Here is a 21,332-nt window from a genome sequence, read left to right as displayed (position 1 = left end):
ATGGTATTCTACTAATATGTGAGAGAGGAGCAAAACAAAGGGTCAGACAAAACCAAACCAGTAACAAACCCCTGAAATCAGACTGTGTAATTGGGGCTCCAAAATGGGGCAGAAGAGAGGGGAACAAACTGGTCAGGGGACACAATGTATGATGGTGGAGGGGTAACTTGGATGGGAGTGTGGTATGGTGACACCCATCTGAGGAGGTGTTGAGCCTGTGCCTCTGATTCACATACAGTAACCAATGTTAACTCAATTTAAAACCAAAGGTATGCACCTTGGTTCACAGCTGCACAATCCAGGCTGGCTGCTATAGGTCCCATCTTTCCCTTCATTCCGACTTAATTTATTCAACATCTGTGTTGCTGTAAGTTCCATTTTTATAATCACCACATCTGAGGATATGCTAAAACTATTGAATTTGTGCTCAGATTGGTGTAAATACTGCCCAAGGGCCTTTTAACCATTCATTTGTCAATCACACACTTAATGAAAAATTCCCAAAACTCATCATAAATTGCAATCTTATATGTTTTATTTTTAATCAAGTAATATTTTAAACCTCAAAATATCCATAATTGACAGAATAAGATATTAGGGATGAAATGAGAATATAAAATCCATAGTCTGCAGAAAGGCAAACAGTATTTTAGTCCATCAAGATGACTGTACATGAGTAAAATGACATTCCAAACATCTACTTCTTTAAAAAGATACAGTTCAAGTGTTTCAATTTTCACTTGTAAACAACATGAGTCAAAATGGACAATGAGGTAATCTAAATACTACACAGGATAATTTAAAAACGCTAGGCAAAACACCATATTAAAGACATAGAAATCAGTGTTCACTTTGGTCTCTAGTATGGTTACAGCTGATAATACCAAAAAAGCAAAAGACTAATAAGTAAAACCAGCTTTGTGGTGGGTGTCAGTGGTTAATAGATGTGAGTGATTCAAGAGGTAGTCAACACCATCATGTTCAAGCTGGTAACTCTCCTAAGCATTAAGCCACAGATGTATTAAATAGCATAATAGTTTCTCATAGTACTTTACTCTAACTTTGCAGTTTTGAAAAGTGAGTCTCAGGTCAACCTCTGTAACTGAACAACTAAGACACAGATCACACAACCACCACATCTTAAAGAGGCTGTTGACTGCTATGTTAAGACAGAGTGGGATGCTCTTAACAAGTTGTTCCTCCTCTCTAAAACAAATCAATCTCATTAAGACATCTAGAAAATTAAAGTCAGTGCAGCTGCACTTGTACATACTTTCCCAAATTTTATAACCAAAGGGGAAATACAAACATATATTTTATGATAAACATTTCTTAGAGAAAACAGATAAATTAATTTAAATTAACTTTAAGACTTAATGAGATTTCCCATGTCCTGTATAATTCATCTTACAGTGAACGTTACAAAGTCTATTAACACTCATGGGCTTCTATTCACAAACTAAATACAACTAGCAGTAACTTGGGGCCACACGGGTGCAAAATAAAACTAGGCCAGAATGTAAAAAATATATATATTGGCAATAAAAACATCTTATATTTGTAGATGGACAGACGCTAATAACATGACATTTCTCGATCTTTTCCCCTACATTGCACGCCGAACTTCCAAGTTATAAGCAGGTAAAAATCTTCCTAAATTTTTCCATTGTAAAAATACATCCAAAGTCTTCTAGTATAGGCTGGAAATGCAAGTATAAAAATGTTTCTACTATAATCTGCCATGTAGCAATGAAGAGCTTACAGGGCTGAGAGACTGGTAGTGCATCTTTCTTAGGAATTACACTTGTGTTGACATGGGGATGAGGTCAAGGGGTATCTAATTCATAGACCTCCTGCCCAACCCATTAGTAACCCCTGTAAACTGATGCTTCACACAGGCCCTTTCCCTCAGTAGCTAGAAATGGCATTGCACTGTCCGCTCAGTGTTCACTCCTTGGCTAGCCAGTGCTAGTGAATTATGTGCCTAGGACAAGCTGCAATATGCCTGGCTTTTGGGCAGCACACACACAACGAAGGAGACTGGCATCTTTTGCCCAGCATGAATGTACTCATACACCAACCTCTCCTCCTGCTACCCCTTCCTACCCCCAACCTCTGGGCAAAGCAGCGATTTCCAAGATTGCTGTTTTGGAAGAATGCCCACAAGTCTTTAAACTAAATACATGATAACTTTAAGGAGTTGCTTGGAGACTCTGCTAACTAAATGAGACGCTTCCTTATTCAAAAGTATTTGTCAGAAACATGCAGTTGTGAATTGCTATCTATAATCTAGATAAAAAGGTTCTGTACCAGAGAATTATCAGCCACTGTAAGGCTGAAGAAGCAGCAGTAAGGTGTGCTATGCATCAACTATGAGGTAGCCTTTTGTTGTAAACAGAGTATTATTTCACCCATGTAAATGGACGCTGTGCTCACATCAGTGATATTCACATATGCAAGGAGGTCAGGAATTCTGCTTTAAGAGTACTTTTCACATGAAAGAAAAATAGGAGAACTGATACTTGATATCTGGAAATTTTGATTTATGTTAAACTGAGAGGTAGTTACTAATATCAGTACATAATACTTATATAAAGGTCTAAGTTATTTGGCTTGATTTGAGTAAGCAAGACTGTAGACTACTCTGTAAAGAAACAACAACATTATATGGTATGTTCCCTGAGCAAAGTTCTTTGTCCTGAGTATGTTATGTAATAGTGATACTATTCTTATATAAAAAATAAACACCAACTTTTAATCGTATGATAGATTTGGTATGTGCTCTTAGTTCAGTCTGGTAAGATGCTTACAATGATTCTAACTGCACCCATAAGGTCCACAGTAATAACAATGTTTGTTTGTATTTTTAAAACCATGATCTCAGCTCTAAACGTTTTTATGCGTAAACAGGGACTGTCCAATTCACAAGTCCATAATTTTCTATTTCTAGAAAGTCAAGGAACTTTGGTTTGAATATTCAAAGTGACTTATCATGTCTTGCATTTTTACTGTTAACCTGCTTATCATACCTGCTAAAAATTAAGCAATGCCACTTTGATTTGTCTACATAATTTAAATAAGCTTACAATCCTCACAGAAGGCAAGGAAGTACTTCTCTACAGCTATTTCACATTCAATATCGTCAAAGGTAAGCTTTGCATCACAGCACACTGCCATTTCAGTGTACACCGTGGAGATTCTCACCAACACTGTTAGTAAATTCAAGCTGAGTTGTATAGGACTGGTGGCCCAGCCGGAGGCATTTTCTCCTGCAGGGTGACTTGCTGAGACAGCAGCCACTGAGTCTCCCAGGGCAGGGCAAGTGGGGGAGGGAGCAGAAATATAAGTTCAGCAGGGTATGTCTCATTCAAGTCATGCTATTCTCTTTCTTGTTTGATTATCTGAGCTTATGCCAACACTCTCACACAAAACTGCATGCATTGCGGATGTCAAGCATTATAATTAATCGATATCTTTTAGGTGTTTCAGAAATTTACTCAAAACCTCTGGAAGCAGGATGACACCAAAGTGAATTTGTTTCTCATGACTGAAACTTAAAAGGGACCAACACTTGGATTGGTCTACCCAGTTTATTCACTGAGAATCTCTATCCCCATTACTGAAGGTTCATCCTGAATCCATCACACAGGTTACTTCAACATGAGTAATAAATTAACTTTCAATAAACCAATTTTAATGTCTAAAATACTTCCAGCTCTCTGGCAGGAGAGGTTTTGGCACCTCTGCCCCAGGTATACTACTCTGGTTACCTGACACCAATCTGTCCTTTTTAATATCATTCAAAGTCCTATAAAAGTTGGGCAGTTGTGTGCATCCAACTAATTTTTATTCTCAACTGAGATATTTTATTCATATTTGGATGTTTTGTTTGTTTTAGAAACGAGTTAGATAACTCTCCAGGGGGGTGAAAACAGCCACCAAAAATGTACACCAAACAACTGGAGTTTTCCTCCAAGGTCTTCAGTAGTAAAAAAAGGTGGGCCCCCTGCTCAAAGCCATGGTCAGGAAGATTGACTTAGTCAAGAGAAGCTGTTGTTGCCATAACCCCTTAAAAACCTCACAACATATAAAAGATTATAATGCGCTGGTATCAAAATACCACTGAAGAAAATCAAGTCATGACATTTATACATTGCCCTCCCCTTCATTTCTCTTAATAGGCATCTAATTTACAATCAAAACATATGAATTAAAAACATCAAAATATCGGCACAGAAATTACACATTCATTGTCTTTTCTGGAGTTATTATCCCAGATTCAAAAAAGCTTATGGCAGTCAGAGGCATATGGAGTTAAGGTACTGTGTTCAAACAGGGGTAGCAGGAGTAGGGGACACGCTTTACAGATATCAAGAAAAACAGACAATCCCAAACTCGGGAGAACCTTTAGTACCATATGATTGGCAGCTCTGAGATCCGCTGTGTTCCTTTGGTTCACACAAAAGGTTAACAGTCATGTTTTATTGTTATGTGATATAAAGAGAGTGGCATTTCAAGAAAAAACTCCAGTGGTATGTTCAAAAATCATCTAAAACGCTTCCTATGGGTTTTTAATTCTTGAGGATGTCCAATTCTCTGAGGGAGAGTGTGTGCTTGTATCTATATACACACATATATAAAGACAAATCCTCTTTATATATATGTCTACATTCCTATATCAAGTTCTACACACACACACACACTCACACACTCACATACACACAGAGCTCTCTCCCTCTCACACATGCACAAATAGATATACATAGTATCTTACTCACTGAATAACATAAAACATGACACCCTGCTCCAATGTGTTTTGCTTAAGAGTGATTTGTCTGTTTAAAAAACATTCACAGTTCTTCAACAGTAGTTAAAATCCCAGGTCCGCTGCTGTTTGTGAAATACTGTTCCCCTGTACTTGCATGAGGTAGACTTCCCAACTGGGGAAAGACAATACATTAAGAAGGGTTATGTCTTTTTCCTTTTTTGAACGGAAGGCCCCTTTTTGTTTTGTTCTTCTGGCGCTGCAGCTGACTTCGCGGAGGAAGCTTCTAGAGACGACCTGCCCGGCCACTCTGAGATCTCTGAGATCTCGGACCTCGCCTCCTGAGGAAACGGCTGAGACGGGCAGCCCTGCCCTGCCCACGCCTCTCTCAGGCCCACGGACGTGCACGGCGGAGACTCCCCCTCCTGCCTTCCCTGAGAACTGGCGGGCGGCTGCGCAACAGTCTTGTGTGGGCAGTTGGCCACCATGTGCGTGATGCTCTGACAGTAATGGCACTTCTTTGGCTGAGGAGGTAGACTACATTCCTTAGCATGATGATCAAGGCCGCCGCAGTTGTAGCATCTATAACAGGAGTAATGAAAACGTCTTAGAAGTAGGGAGCATGTATCACGAAATAAATGTGACAAATCAAAACCGTACACAAACGGTCTATGAGACCAGCTGTTTTAATGGGCCTTTTTAAAAAGTAGTACTAACTGGTCACATCAGTTGCTTCAAAGACCATCAACGCCAAAATGCTCTAGCAAAGTCACAGAACTAGTTGGATAAGCGCAATGGTCAATAAAAATAAGAGTACGAAAACATGAAAGAACATTGGATGACTTCCACATAGAAGTGACTTTTTTATTTTTTAATTTTTTAAAAAAGAGTTATTTATTTGTGCATACAAGAACTGGGGTATAGGCCAGCGGCGCTGGAGGGTGAGGATTCACCACAGACAGAGCAGGGAGCAGAACAGGCAGACGACCGAAATACACTGCTGAGGGGAGCAGCGGGCGAGACAGGAGAGGTCTGCCGCGCCATGTGGGAATCTCCCTGGCCGGCCGGGAAGCGAAGCCGGGCTGCAGAGGCAGAGGACAGCTTCACAGGGCTGTGCTCAACCCGCTGCACCAAGGGGGAAGGCCCTGACTACTTTTTTAGATTGGACAGCTAGCATATCTGAAAAGAACAGGTAAGCCCACTAGAGGGCAGCCAATATTTAACAAAAACAGCCAGCTAGCTTTACAAAGACAGTTTTAGAAAATACAGCTGTTGACAAAACATGCACTGAGTGATGAAGCGCTCAGCAATTGGGAAAATTACAGGCAGAATGAAAATTTATGAGGTTAACATTTCTTTGGGTGTTACTTATTTTGACTATGGAAACCATGTGAACTAGAAGAATTTTTTCTTCTCTTCACAATTAAGAAGTGTCATGAAATTTAACATGAGAGTCAAATAAATGTCTATACTGGATGATATCTGGCAAATTACCATATAACTTTAGAGCAGAAGAGGATGTGAATCACAAGAATGCTACGTAAGAAATTTCCAGGGCGTCCTGGTGGCACAAGGGGTTAAGTCTCAGCACTATCAAGCTATCAGCAGCCACTGCAGCATTGAGTTCAATCCCTGGCCAGGGAGCTGCTCCGCATAGCACAGCAGACCTCTCCTGTCTCACCTGCTGCTCCCTCAGCAGTGTATTTCAGTGGATCGACCTGTTCTGCTCCCTATTCTGTCTCTGGTGAATCCTCCCCGCACCCTTCCACTCACCTCTGGCCTACACCGTAGTTCTTGCATGCATATAAAAAATTTTTTTTCCAAATACTTACATTGAATTAATAAAGTTTGATGCTCATTCAGTCATGGGGAAATTTTATTATTTTTTTTCTTTCTCTAAGAAATTAGCTGTCTTTTAAGGTAAATTCTTGTAGACTGAAATAAACATAAATCTATCTTAATTAACATCTGGATGCACTTTGGGACATAGCCTTTTAAAAATGTGCCTTGGCAAGTAAACTGTTTGGAAGATACGTATTCGAAGATGCATTTACTCTATTTGGATCAGATTTCTTCTCAAAATTTTATATTAAAAACAAACATCAGAAAGCAGATGAAACTAATGTTTATATTTGCAAAGGTTTTTAATCTACTTGTAGAGTACAAAATTTGCTTAACTAATTTGCCTCCAAGTGAAATGTTTTAAGAGCTTTCCATTTTAAATTTATTTTCAAACACATTTATGACTCCACAATTCTCATTATGAGGCACAATCAATCAATAAGTCACACATTCTAAAACAAATAATAGCAAAATAAGTGGTAACTGTGAGTATTAGTTTAAGACTATAATGACAATAAAGGAATTAATTATACTTTAAGTTGCATATATGTGAGAAAAGCAAGTTAAATAACTTCTATTGCCTTATACTTCAAAGACAAACTACTAAGTTGCTACAAAACTATGAAACTACAAACCTAAACCTACTGAGCAGTAGATGTAGGATATTTACTATTTTATCATATGGGATAAATGAGTGTTTTTTCTTTAATTGGCAAAAAACGAGGGTAACCACAGCCTGCTTCTCCAATTATCAATATAACCTTATAGATTTTAAAATAATGGATTTACAGGGCCTCCCCGGTGGTGCAGCAGTTGAGCGCTGGGTTGCGGGGCTGCCCGCGGCCTCTGCGGCGCCGGTTCGATCCCCGGCTGCTCCCCGGCCACCAGAGGAGGGTCCCACATGGCGCGCAGACCTCTCCTGCCGCCCGCTGCTCCCCTCAGCAGTGTACTTCGGTCCTTCTGCCTGCTCTGCTCCCCACTCTGGCTCTGGTGAATTCTCTCGCCCTCCCGCGCTTCTGACTGTACCCAGTGCATGTATAAACAGAGCAGACAAACAAACAAATAAATAAATAAAACATGCCTCTATAAATAAAAAAATAAATAAATAAATAAAATAAAATAATGGATTTACAAGATGGGTTTGTATTCTTCAAAATAATTAGGAAGAATTTATCCCAGGAAAAAAGAATATGTCATATTTTCAGGAATTGTAGGGGAAAAAAGCAAGAAATTATTTTTTCTGAAAATTACTTGTTGTATAAAGTACATGCCTTTCATCATTAATGAAACACAAATGCAGATTCAACATTGTTTCCATCACAGGTTCTAGGAGAGAACGCAAAATTAAAGAATAATAAAAATCATCTAATGCTTGAAATTCAGGCCCCCCAAATAACACTTAAAAAAGGCATCTTTGAAAAATATAACCATATTACTTATAATAATGTTTTCCCACAAAGTTCCCTTCGATAAAGTGAATTCTTAAATTAAAATTGTTCATCTATAAAATGTCTTCTTTTGAATTAAATTCACTGTCTTGAGGATAACATCCACCCAGAAGCTCATTTTCGAAGAGAGAGAAAATAGGTTAAAGGCTTCGGTAATGGAGCAGGCTCTCCCGTGGACACATCAATTTCTTCACTCACTGTGATATGCACTGTGTTATCCAATTCAGGGAACCATTTTGCCCACTCATTTACCAAGGGCCTGATGTCAGGATTCTACTTTCACAAATGGGGTCTTCCATCATACTCTGTATGTGCATTTACCATTACATTTGGATTTTAAAAGTTATTTTTGGGGACCCTATATTATTTTGGTTTCCTTGAATTTTGATATGCATTGTTAATTCACCCCCTTAGCTTTTCAGATATGTACTATTATTAGGCCAGACTGCCTTCTACAGTGAAAAGATTTGCATTCAGTGTATATGTGCTTTAGCCTTAAAAGGGGAGGAGTGGTATTTATTCTTCTTTTCTATTTAATCAGTTAATGTCAATCACTCTTACTAAGCATGTAGATCACACCCCATTATGAAACCCTTTCCCTCTCAAGGGAATGATACCAAAATGGAAATGTTCAGCTACCTTTCAGTTCACAAATGATACCACACCACATATTCCATACAAGCTCATGTGGCATTAGTCTCCTTTGTTCACTCTCCACACCTCCCCAAATCAGTTTGCTTTTGTTAGTTTAAATGAACTCTATACTGAAAAATTTACACAATTTTATGAAACTGTGTGAGCATAAAAGTGGCAGGTGTGCCAAGGATAGTTACATGCTTAAAAAATACAAAGACATAGATTCACAAGCAAAAGACTATATACAAATAAAACAATAATCATACTTTGGATGTATTCCCATAGCTCAACATAAAAATAAAATTATTCATGCTAGATAGTTTGCAAAATGATGACATTTTAAAAGTGGCACTTTTGAAAAAAATAACACATTATTAATGTTTTCTATAATGGATAAGTGAATTCTTATATAAAATTTTTCATCTATAAAATATCTCCCTTTAAATTAAATTCACAATTAAATGGCACAAGGATTTTTTTCCCCATAAAGACAGAGAAAATAAAAACATTCATATTAATTTTACAACTTTATCAAGTTCTTCATAAAATTACTTTATAAATATTTTATTTCTAACAAGCTAGCGCATTCTACAAGTATTCTTATTTAAGATGCTTTTTACAAAGGAAAATAAAGAACAAGCAAATTGGGGTCAATTTTTTAAGATTATTAAAATAAGATTGAATTTTTAAATAAAAGAATGCCAATAATGAGAACAGTAGATAAGAGAATCTAAAAGGGCAAAATGAAACAAATCTTCTAGATTAAATCTTTAGAACTATTTAATTACATAATGAAAAAAGTAATTATGTGAATTTTAATGAACTAAGCCCAATCACTTATACTTAGTTAATAGGTTAATCAAAATATAGCCAAAGTTCTAAGAGTTCTATAATAAAAATGGAAACTGATTGACAAATAAGAATTTAGATCTCGGGCCTCCCCGCTGGTGCAGCGGTTGAGCACTGGGTTGCGAAGCTGCCCGCAGCCTCTGCAGCGCTGGTTCAATCCCCGGCTGCTCCCCGGCCACCGGAGGAGGGTCCCACATGGCGCGCAGATCTCTCCAGCAGCCCACTGCTCCCCTCAGCAGTGTGCTTCGGTCCTTCTGCCTGCTCTGCTCCCTGCTCTGGCTCTGGTGAATTCTCTCACCCTCCCATGCTTCTGACTGTACCCAGTGCTTGTATAAATAAATAAAATAAAAATAAATAAATCTTAAAAAAAAAAAAGAATTTAGATCTCCAATGATTTTTAGAAAAATCTGATTTTGGAGTCAGAGATAACTAAATAACAAGTATACTTTCAAGTGGCACCACTAATAATGGTTAGAACTGAGCTCAACTAAAGCCAACTAGATTAGAATAGAGACATTAATTTTTAAATGATATCTCAATGAATTAATGAAATAATTCCTCAGTAGTATTTTCCTGCCCAACCCCCAAATTAAACCGGGCAGGGAGTGACACTACAGACAGCCAGATTCTCCTGGCCAAAATAGAATGAGAAAGATGTGACTTAGATGCTTCTGAGTATTTGTAAGTATTTCTATGAACAATTAAGCCCATATTCTTGGGAGTCTGGTGGGATAGTAAGGATTAGGATAGAGTGATCTAAAAAAAAAAAAAAATAGCAAGTAGTATGGTGGTAGAGAGCAGAGTAGAAAAGGAAGCCCAAGATACAGGGCAGGAAAAAGGGCTGGGAACAGGAAAGAGGCACATAGAAAAGCCTGGAAAAGAAAGATGAGAGCAAGGATCAATAAAGTTTTTAACCGGGAGGCCAGCAGGGCTGAAGAAATGTCATAAATTAGAAAGAATTTCAGAAACTAATTTGGAGAAACAATAACTGAATTTTGAAGAGACTGTTTAGCGTTGTTAATCTTGATATAGTCCAACTAAAATGCAGCAATGACATTCATCAGACCTACAGCTCGACTCTCTAATCTGAACACTTGTCATCTTATTTAATTGTGTGTCAACACATGGAAGTGTGGGATCCCAGCCTCATGGTAGGAAGGAGGTGGATGGGCAGAATGGCCTCAGAAGACCCCAGAAGTTGAAGAAAAGAAAAGGAGCCAGAACATAGCTTTTGATGGAAGCAATCTGCCCAATCTGTACCTTCTGAAAGTAAAAGACAAATTCTGAGATGAACCACTGAAAGGTCCCATTTTGTACTGAGAGTTTCTAAGCAATCTAAATTTACACCTGGGTAGATAGTCTGTTAACTCCAGGGGATCTCCCCTAGAATTTCAAAAGGAGAGTTAGAAAACCAGGATGAATCACATAGCTGGAAAGATCTCCTAACATGCACAGATTTTTCTGAACTTTGTTAAAGCAACCTATACTTTATGTGAATTTCTTTTATTTCAGTCTTCTTAGGTACAAACTCCTGAGAATGTAAGCCATTTAAACAACTAAACACTTTAATAAAGTTAATTTTTATATATTCTTTCTAAATACAGTGTTAAAAGTACTGACTTTTCAAAAATACTGATTACTAGTAATTTGTTATTTTTGGTGCTTCAATTCTAATTATTTAAAATATATAATGGCAAAAGTCAATTCACCAAGAGGACATAACAATCCTAATTTTTTATGTACCCAGTATCTTCAAAATTAAGAAACTAAATTTTGGTAGAACTACAAAAATGATAAAGTAGGTCTACACAGTGCAGGACTTATTATAGTTAGTTGGTTAACTGTCCTGTTCAAATCTCTATGGCTTTATTGTTTTTCTATTGAGTGACTTTCCAATCGCTGGGGTAAAAACATAAAAATCTTTCCCTGTGGTGATTTATGTTCTTTTAAAAAGTTTTGTATAGAACAAATATGTATTTAACACCAAAATTTTTATTTACCTTTTGAAATAGAGAAGCCAGTATGTTTTCCTCAATATCCTTAATTCATGGTAACCATGAAATGATCTACACACAGTAGGGCTGAACAGACTATTAACAGAATTAAAATGATACTACCAGAAAGAATAATAGCAGCTTCCAACCAAAACAGAAACAAAGCCTTAATCTCAAGACAGTAACATGGGGTGCTGGGCAGATGCAGGTAGAGGGGCTCACTGCTTGGTGGTGGAAGGTGACAGGACTTTTGGTGGTGGGTGTGGCATGATATATAAAGTTGCTAAGGTGAGAAACAGTAAACGTGGAACCTATACAGTACTGCAAACTAGTGTCACCACCACATAAAAAAAAAAGGCTTCGGAGGCCAACAAACAAAAACCAGGTTCAATCTATTGTGAGCTTACTATATTCAATACTGTATGAAAGGTTTTCTTTTTTTTTTTTTTTTTTAAAGATTTATTTTATTTATTTATACAAGCACTGGGTACAGTCAGAAGCGCGGGAGGGCGAGAGAATTCACCAGAGTCAGAGCGGAGAGCAGAACAGGCAGATTGATGAAGTACACTGCTGAGGGGAGCAGGGGGCATCAGGAGAGGGCTATGCGCCATGTGGGACCCTCGCCTGTTGGCTGGGGATCAAACCCGTGCTACAGAGACTGTGGGCAGTTTCGCAATCCAGAGCTCAACCACTATGCCACCGGGAGGCCCAGTATGAAAGGTTTTCAATGCTATGCAACTTAATCCTCCCCCAAACTCTGAAATACTACAGTATCTACATTGTATCAATGAAACAGTTAAGACTCAGAGAGTATACACAGAAGGAAATTGGAATTCAAAATCATAAACTCCATTTAGATTTTATTATGTGAAAATACTATCTCCACAAATATTGATGTCAACCTATTATATGTGAATCTAAAATATACAGTCCTGGATTTGAAACACCGACCCCCACACCTACCCCCACACACACACAATTTGATGTAGAGTTTTCTTGAGAAGTGTGTTGCTACTCTGTTATGCTGTGAGGAACTGAGCATCTCTCCGAGCTATTTCACTTACAAAATAAAAGTTGGGACTAGTCCAGTCTAGACATTTCATTGCCAATGCCCAGTTTTATTTTTACCCCTCTTATACCTTATATGTTGAAAAATTTTTGGCAACTTCAAGGTAACATGTTACATAAACAGAGCTATCAAAATGACTCCATGAAATTCCAGTGAAAATAAAGAAGCCTGACATTTTGGCTAGCCCATGAAGTTACAATGTGATGTGAATGATTTACTCTGGCCTTGAAATAAATATTGCAATCTATTGGTGGAGAGAATGTAAATTGAGACTGCCTTTCTTGGAGGGCAATTTGACAGCATATTTCAAAATATTAGTACATATATCTTCTAATCCAGCAACACTAATGCTAGGAATTCTCCTTACAGGCATTTCCACTGATGAGCACAATGAATTGGGTACAAAGATATTAACTAGAGTGCTGTCCATATTGGTAAAAAAATAGAAAAATTAAATGATGATAATAATACTAACAACTGTAATACTTATAATCAAACCTAGATAGTTCAGCTGCAGAGCTCATACTCTTTACAGCTAAGCTATATATCTGTGAAAAATGAACAAGAAATTAAAACCTATATATATCAAGAAACACTATGCAGATACTGAAAGGAATGGAGTAAAAGAATATTTTTGTAAAATGAGGCAGACTTATATGCATTGACACGGAAAGCTCTTAAAGACAAGTAAGTGAAAAAAGCAAACCACAGAATAAAACATATAGTATACCTTTTATGTTTCAAAAACACTCCTGATTTTAGTAATTGTAGATATTTTAAAATACTTTTAGAAAAACCCCTTGAAGGATAAGAATTAACAGTGGTTATATATGGAAAAAAGAATAGAGTTAATTAGGTGAAATGGGGGGAAATCATTTTTAGTCCGTAAATTTTGGGATAGCTTCTTTTTTAAATAACAAGAAACAATTTATGTCATTTTGGTGTAATTAACAAATAAAAAAAGCAATTCCAAAGTGCCACTTCCATTTCATATTCAACCTTCATTATTATTATTAGTCATCTGACAATGAACCTATATACTAGATATATTTCTAGAATCATCTTGGAAGCCTTTAAGAAACAATAATGTGTGGGGCCCACTTTCAGACCAATTAAATCAGAATCTTTGAAAGTGGAGCCCCAGACATCAGTACTTTTTAAAAACTTCTCACGTGACAGTGAGCAGTTACTTGAGAAGCACAGTTATATACCAACCACAGAGCACTGACCACCTCACCAAGGGATTGCTCTGCAATCCCCACAGGAGTTTGTACTTCAGAACAGAATAAATCTAAAACACTGTTGCAACAAGTCACTGTTGCCTCAGAAAGGAAGGAAGAATGGAAGAAAGGGGAAAAGGTAAGAAGAAAGGCAGGAAAGAAGGCAAGAAAAATTGTGTCTTAGCTCCTTACTGGGAGCTAAAATGAATCCCTGAAATTTCTGGCTGTGACAGTACAAAAAAGACCATAACCCTTTACCATCAGAGATCCTGGCTAATTTGAAAGGAAAACATCACAAAAATGTATTGAATTTCACTACAGAAGTGGTTTCTCTTTTTCCAAAGTCATTATTGCCTTTCCAAGATTTCTTATCTGCCTAGAATGGCAGACAGCATAAAACCCTATATATACACACACTGTGCTTTTTTCCATACACATACCAATAATAAAGTTTAATTTATAAATTAGGCAGAGTAAGATATTAACAATAACTAATAAAATTATTAGAACAATTATAGCCATATACTGTATAAAAGTTAAATGAATGTGGTCTCTCTTAAAATATCCTGCTGTATGTAATATTTTCTTACTTTTGTTGACCATGGTAACAGAATCCCCAGAAAGAAAATCATAGAAAATGGGGATTACTGTATTCAATTTTTTGTTCATCAGTCAAAATGGGTTCAAAATGTAACAATTTGATAACACAAGTCATCAAAATAGGTGATAATTTATCTCTTGAATCAATTGTTACTTTCTCAAGTAGAAGCACCATTACCAAAGTACATTTATTGATTCCCCATAATGACTTTCAGCTCTTCCTCTTCTATTGCCTTCATTTAAAATAATTTTCAAAAACATATAAACTGATTTAGTATGGATATTTTCTGCAAACATTTCCTTAATGGCCACATTTTGTTGACCTTTAAATAGAATATTAATTTCTTAGGGATATACATAAAACAACAAAATCTTTTGCTTTTTATATAATCTATTAGCCATGGATTTTTTTTTAAATAACTATAATATTTAAACTACATTTCACCTAAAAGTGAGCCACTGATAAAGCAACTTCTGCTTACTCTCTTTTTTATACTTTCTATACTTAGAGAAAAAGAAAGTCCATGATAGATTGTCCAAAACCTGATTAATTAAACCACCCTGGGGGTAGGTTTTCAGAATTCTTTTTGAAAAGTAAAATTTAGGTATATTGCTATTCAGTCCTTTCAGTGGCATAACAAACAGTAGATGTTTGGATGGCTGGCTCATATTGCCTAGTTTTAGTCATGGTAAGCAAGTGTCAGTCTGTTGTGGCATGGAACTGACATGAATTCAAAACTCTAAAACTGCCAGAAGTGGAAATGAATATCTATGTCTCTTCCAAACCTGTTTTCAGGCTATTTACTAAACTGATCTGGGCGTTATTCTTTTTTGTTCAAAAAGTATTTTTACTTAACAGCTACCATTCTATTAATGGTTTCAACTGCTTATAATACCCATTCAATCAATGTAATAAATTCAAATGAGAAATAGAAAAGAACACAAATGTAAGATTACCTACTACATGTGCAACTTTGTACCAGATACTAATGAAATGTATGTGAATAATTAGTTGAATGGCAATATTTATATATTTACATGTTTCATTTTGTTTGCTGTCTTCTCTTGACTGTTTTTTGGATTGTCTTATATTTGTTAGTTTTTGGAAACATGCTGTTAATACCATGTTCTGTCATATCTATTGTCATGCCAGCTAAAAATGCACCCAAGCGTCTTGAAAACCAGCTAGAATACAGTAATAACTCTGTTACAAACCTTTCATCATCTTACTAAAACACAAAGATGGAAAATGTGGGGGACAAGATATGTGATGAATGGCAGTGCAGCTATCAAGAGAAGTAGAGATGGAACATTTTAAGAGGAGAGGACATGGAAGGGGAGAGAACCATTGTAGAAATGGGGGTAAACAGAGCTTTTTTCATATAAGGGCACTTCAGTTAAGTATAATTATAAGCCATTTTTTTTTATTTCATTCCATTACGTTTAAAAGTACTTGGTAGATTTTCCAGCAATTTCATGAAATTATCATTTGTTGAGAGTTTTCTACTTTGTAACATAACTTGAGAAGGAGCATAATAATGAATCTAGGTCATAAATTAAACCTGTATTTGAAATAGAAATGTTATCTCTCTTTTAGGTGACAAACAACATCCTAGATAGGTAATCTGTTCTAGCTAATGGAAAAGTTGAAAAAATAAGAAGAAAGATGCACTCAAACACCAATAACTTTAATGCTTTTCAATTTCTTGGGAGTAAAAGCAATGTGTTATGAAATAAGACCTAATCTCCTATGTGTGGGCCCTCTGCCAGCACTGCTTTCATGATTCCCACACAACTAAGGAGACATGTCCAGGTCAGGAAATCAATCTCTTTCTCTCTCTCTCTCTCTTTTTATTTCTCTCTCTCTCTCTCTCTCTCTCTCTCTCTCTCTCTCACACACACACACACACACACACACACATACACTTACACACACATATTTTATACAATAGTGGGGTTGTAATTATCCAGGTCAGTTTATCTACTACATTTGGTAACCCTGGCTTTTGGAGACAGTTATTAAAGAAGGTTAACGGTAGTATTAAATATGATGGAAAGGAGAGCCATTCAGTATTTAACTTATATTGAAACGGTGTTTGTTTAGATGGAAGAACCAGATTATACTATGTAATCTGAAGATGTAGGTTCATTTATCTGCGACAACAGACTTGCTGAACACTTACAATTCCCATGGCTTCCTGCTTTTCAACATCATTTCACATGCACCAGCGTCAGAGGTGTGACATCTGTTGTAAATAAGCACCGGCTCAACCTCAAGAAATATAATTCCACTACTGCTTTTGTGTCAGCTTTTACAAATGTTTTTTTTCTTGCTCATCACATGATTCTTTTTGGATTTTGGCTCTGTAAATCAGTCTTAGTTTTATGGTTGACCTTATTTCACAAGTCATTCTACAGTTGTATCTCTCTCCAATGTGTATAGTGAAATTTTTTTTTACTATTAAATATATGAACAGAGGCACAAAAAAATTTTGAAAGAATTTCATCATGATTACATTGTAACAATTTGTTATCTGGAAGTGGATCTAAATATAATAGCAATATATGAAAGAATTTAAATATGTAATTAAAATACATTATACATAAAATACCCTGGGTATATAAAATATGTCCTGCACAATAAAAAACAGACTAGTTCATAATGCACATATCTCTTAAAACACAGATAGAAGAAATCGCATGAGGAATTTCAAAAGAGAGATGCATAGAGGTCAAGAATTAATTTCAGAGGCACAACTGATAAATTATATGGGAGAAGGTTAGACAGCAGTTCCAGATTTATACTGGAAGCAAAAAAAGGAGTAGATTGAAAGATGCTATCCCAGTTTCAGCAAAGTGAGTTATCATTTTTATTGTTGTATTTAGCTAAATAAGTTATTATATATGCTTTGAAGTTACCATGACTGAGTTATCTTTGTTGCAATCGATAATGTTGATTGTTTCTGAGTTTTTATGAGAGCAGTGTTTAAGTGCCTTCCGAATTGTTGCATTAATGAATCAGTATTAACACTGAACTATTAGTATATTAGTGAATTAATAACAACTACGTGTAAACCTTCCATTTTGACAATGCATATATGAGTAGTATTAAAAAAATATTTATGGAGGGCCTGTTTTCCTGAAGCATGTTGCTTGGTGGAATCTACCCAAAATTCACCCTTAGAATTAAATCATGTTGAAGAGTCAAAATTAGGCCGTGCTGAACCATATCTTGTCTCTACAGCTACTCAGGAATCAGAAGGAGTTAAAACCATTCTGCTGAAATCACCAAGCAAAGGCTTCTAATGATCGATAAGTTTGATTTGTTCCAGCACCGGCTACTGCTAAGGAAAATGATGAAGTACAGATGAGAAGTAAATGACCTCTGTCGACTTCCCCCTGTAGCCCAATTGGTCTCCCTATGACTAACTATATATTGCCCTTTGCCAAGAATCAGCAGTTCTGAAATTGTTCACCATGTAGGTAGGTGAAAATTGAACAAGGAAAATTGCTACTATGTTCAGATAACCTCCATAAACTGTGATATTATCTCCTCCCCATGTAGGTCTGATCTTGAAAATTAAAGCCTAAGGTAGAGTTGTGAAGGTATCCTTGGCATCAGGACTACTTCATTTTTCCTTCCTTTCTTGCAGCTGCCGGTCATCCATTAGCTTTTTATGTGACCAAAGCTTGATGGCCAAGTTGCTAATGTAAGACAGCCCTGCAGATCCATCTTTGCCACGGAGTCCTTAAGAAAACTTGTTTCCCTATTTAAACATTTTAAGACTGTGACTGGGGCCTCCCTGGTGGCACAAGGGGTTAAGTTGCAGCACTGTGAAGCTGTCCGCAGCCACTGCAGCATGGCACGAATTCAATCCCCCACAGGCCAGGGAGCTAACCCACATGGCGCAGCACACCTTTCCTGTCTCACCTGCTACTCCCCTTAGAAGTGGATTTCACTAGATCTGCCTGTTGTGCTCCCTACTCTGTCTCTGGTGAATCCTCTCATCCCCTGCATCTGTGGCCTGTACCCCAGCTCTTACATGCATAAATAAATCTTTAAAAAAAAAACAGACTGTGACTATGTGAGCACATGGCCACTGATACAAAAAGACAGTCATCAAGTCAAGAATGGAGGTAAAAATTGAAGGTAAGTGTGAGAAGAGCAGTTAGGTTCCAGAACAGTGAGAGAACTCTTTACACCGGTCCCAGACACCCTCAGCAAGTGTTGACCAGTAGGGCTAGAATCTACACATTAACAAATTTATTTGTTGATACTCTATATCCCCCACCAAAGGCCTGTCATGAAGACAATTCCTTACATATTGAATGGAATATTTATCTCCTTTGCTCATCCTCTGAATTTGGCTGGTAGATGTATACAGTGAAAATAAGACTTATTCTCGGGCCTCCCTGGTGGCACAAGGGGTTAAGCACCGCACTATGAAGCAATCCGCAGCCTCTGCAACACGAGTTTGATCCCCGCCTGGCCAGGGAGCAGCCCATATGGCGAAGCAGACCTCTCATATCTCGCCTGCTGTTCCCTTTAGCAGTGTATTTTAGTCAATCTGCCTGTTCTGCACCCCAGTCTGTCTCTGATGAATCCTCTCACTGCCCCTACCCCCCTGCATCTCTGGCCTGTACCCCAACTCTTGTATGCATAAATAAATACATCTTTAAAAAAAAAGAAAATATGACATTCTCTTAGAGGTACAAAAGAAAACTGAATAGTTTTTCTAAGAAAAAAAAAATCTTGAAAAATAACCTGACAAGTATCTTAAAAGGAGGTAAACTTGGCCTCCTCGGTGGCACGACGAGTTGAGCACCGCGCTGTGAAGCTGTCCACAGCCTCTGTAGTGCGGGTTCAATCCAGAACCACCAGCGAGAATTCCATATGGCGCGGTAGAGCTCTCCTGTCGCGCCCACTGCTTCCCTCAGCCGTGTATTTCTGTCGTCTGCCTGTTCCACACCCTGCTCTGTCTCTGGTGAATTCTCTCACCCTCCCATGCCTCTGGCCTGTACCCCAGCTCTTGTATAAAAATAAATCTTAAAAAAATAAAGGAGGTAAACTTGTTTGGACAAGATTTGATCTTTTTACTCTAGAAATTTATATTATTTCAGAAAGCCAAGGAACATTAAATAAAAATGACAGCTACAAATGGCAAAGTACAATTTACCACACTGAATGTGAGTGAAGTTCTCTTGCTATGTTTTCTTTTTATAATATAATGGAATATAACATGTGTATGGAAAAGTTTTGCTTCGATTTCTAGATCTAGAAGTTACACTTATAAATGATCTGGTTCTGATTCTATGGGAGCTATTTTATAACTCTTTACATTACCAGTAACTGAGAGCAATGCAAAGCTATTCTTGCCTATAAATGGACAAGTTCTGTCCTATCAGGTAGAGGTTCAACTGATTTCCTTCCCCACTATGGAGAAGAATAGTTTTGCCTCCATTTTTATATCAATTTCAATAGTCTTAATTTACAGATGTGTCTGTTCTTTGTATCTGCCTTTGAACCCAGTTATGACATTTGCCTGTTTCATTTAACTGAGTTAAAGAAAATATTTAACACTTGCTCATTTTCTATCTGTATAAGAGTCATGATAACTTTTTGGAAAGTTATTCTTTAATTCTCATATAGTAAGTATGCACTACAGAAGTCACTGGATAGGAACATTATTTTTACATGATCTTTGCTAGAAGAGGCAAGATAAATGTACAAGTAACCTTAACTCTCAGGGTTACTGGACCCTTTTATTTTTTGTATTTCTTCTCCATAGTCTATTTTTCTTATAGGTTAAAACATTTTGCTCTTTCATATATCTGGGCATTATTTCCAAATATGCTAAAAGGGACATTAAGATAATAATAAAATTTAAATTTTTCCAAAGAAGACATACAGAGCCAACAGATTACATGAAAAGGTGTTTAGCAACACAAATTAGTGAAATACAAATTGAAACCATGAAAGGTTTCTCAAAAAATTAAAAATAGAACTACCACATGATTCACAATTCCACTTCTGGGTATATATCCTAAAGGAAACAAAATCATGATCTGCATTCCTATGTTCACTGCAGCATTATTTTCAGTAGTCAAGACATGGAAATGACTGGTATCCACTGGTAAGTGGATAAAGAAAATGACACACACATTATTTTTCACCCCCCAAAAAAGAAGAAACCCTGCCATATGCAACATCACAGATGGACCCTGAAGGCGCTTTACTAAATAAGTAAGACAGAGAAAGACAAATACTGCATCACCTTGGTTTAAAAAGTCAAACACATAAAATCAAAGTAGAAAAGTGGTCGCCAGGGGCTGAGGGTGGAAGAAATAGACAGGCTGGTAAAATGATACAGAGCCAGAAGATGAATAAAATCTGAGAATCTAATGTATACAATGGTGACTACAATTGCTAATACTGTATAGTATAAATGAAATTTGCTGAGAGTAGAACTTAAATGTAGTCATCAGAAAAATAAATCAATATGTGGGTTATCTCTTAAATGAAATAAACATTTTAAAATGCTTTGCAAACTATAAACTATTTAAATGGTAGGTATAAGTTCTCTAATCTTAGCTATTATGTTCCTGAATCACAGCTACCCTAACAGAGATAGGATTAATGGTAGAAGAAATGTAGTTCTCAAAAATTGGGTGGGGGGGTGGGGAGCAAAAATAAAGAATAGGAAAAGTTTAAAATATTTCCTCTTTATAAGAACAGTAAAGATAACCAACTAGGCTAATAATGATAGTTTGCATATCTTATCAGTGACCTATAATTTCCATTTACCATTTCTTGTCTACTGAATTTTTCTATCTCCTACTCTTGCATTTTGATAAGATATATTATATCTTATATACAATAAATTAATTTGCTAAGTTGTAGATAACATG

The 21,332-nt window shown here is 36.8% G+C and overlaps 1 protein-coding gene across 5 annotated transcripts in view; it reads right to left on the bottom strand.

Moving 5' to 3' along the window:
* Nucleotides 1–526: 526 nt before the first annotated feature.
* The window catches only part of LIN28B (lin-28 homolog B), a 108,454-nt gene continuing 87,648 nt past the window's right edge, over nucleotides 527–21,332 (bottom strand). For all 5 annotated transcript variants that reach the window (XM_054699059.1, XM_054699061.1, XM_037520158.2 and 2 more), the window contains one exon: nucleotides 527–5,347. In XM_054699059.1, the coding sequence (XP_054555034.1) occupies nucleotides 4,969–5,347 (379 nt within the window). In that variant the 3' untranslated portion in view covers nucleotides 527–4,968. The remainder of the gene's footprint in view (nucleotides 5,348–21,332) is intronic.

The sequence above is a fragment of the Talpa occidentalis genome, unplaced genomic scaffold (genome assembly GCF_014898055.3).
Source record: "Talpa occidentalis isolate TD23 unplaced genomic scaffold, MPIMG_talOcc4v2.1 talOcc4.2, whole genome shotgun sequence".
NCBI classification, from domain to species: Eukaryota; Metazoa; Chordata; class Mammalia; order Eulipotyphla; family Talpidae; genus Talpa; species Talpa occidentalis.
This window is presented reverse-complemented; position numbering and strand designations above follow the sequence as displayed.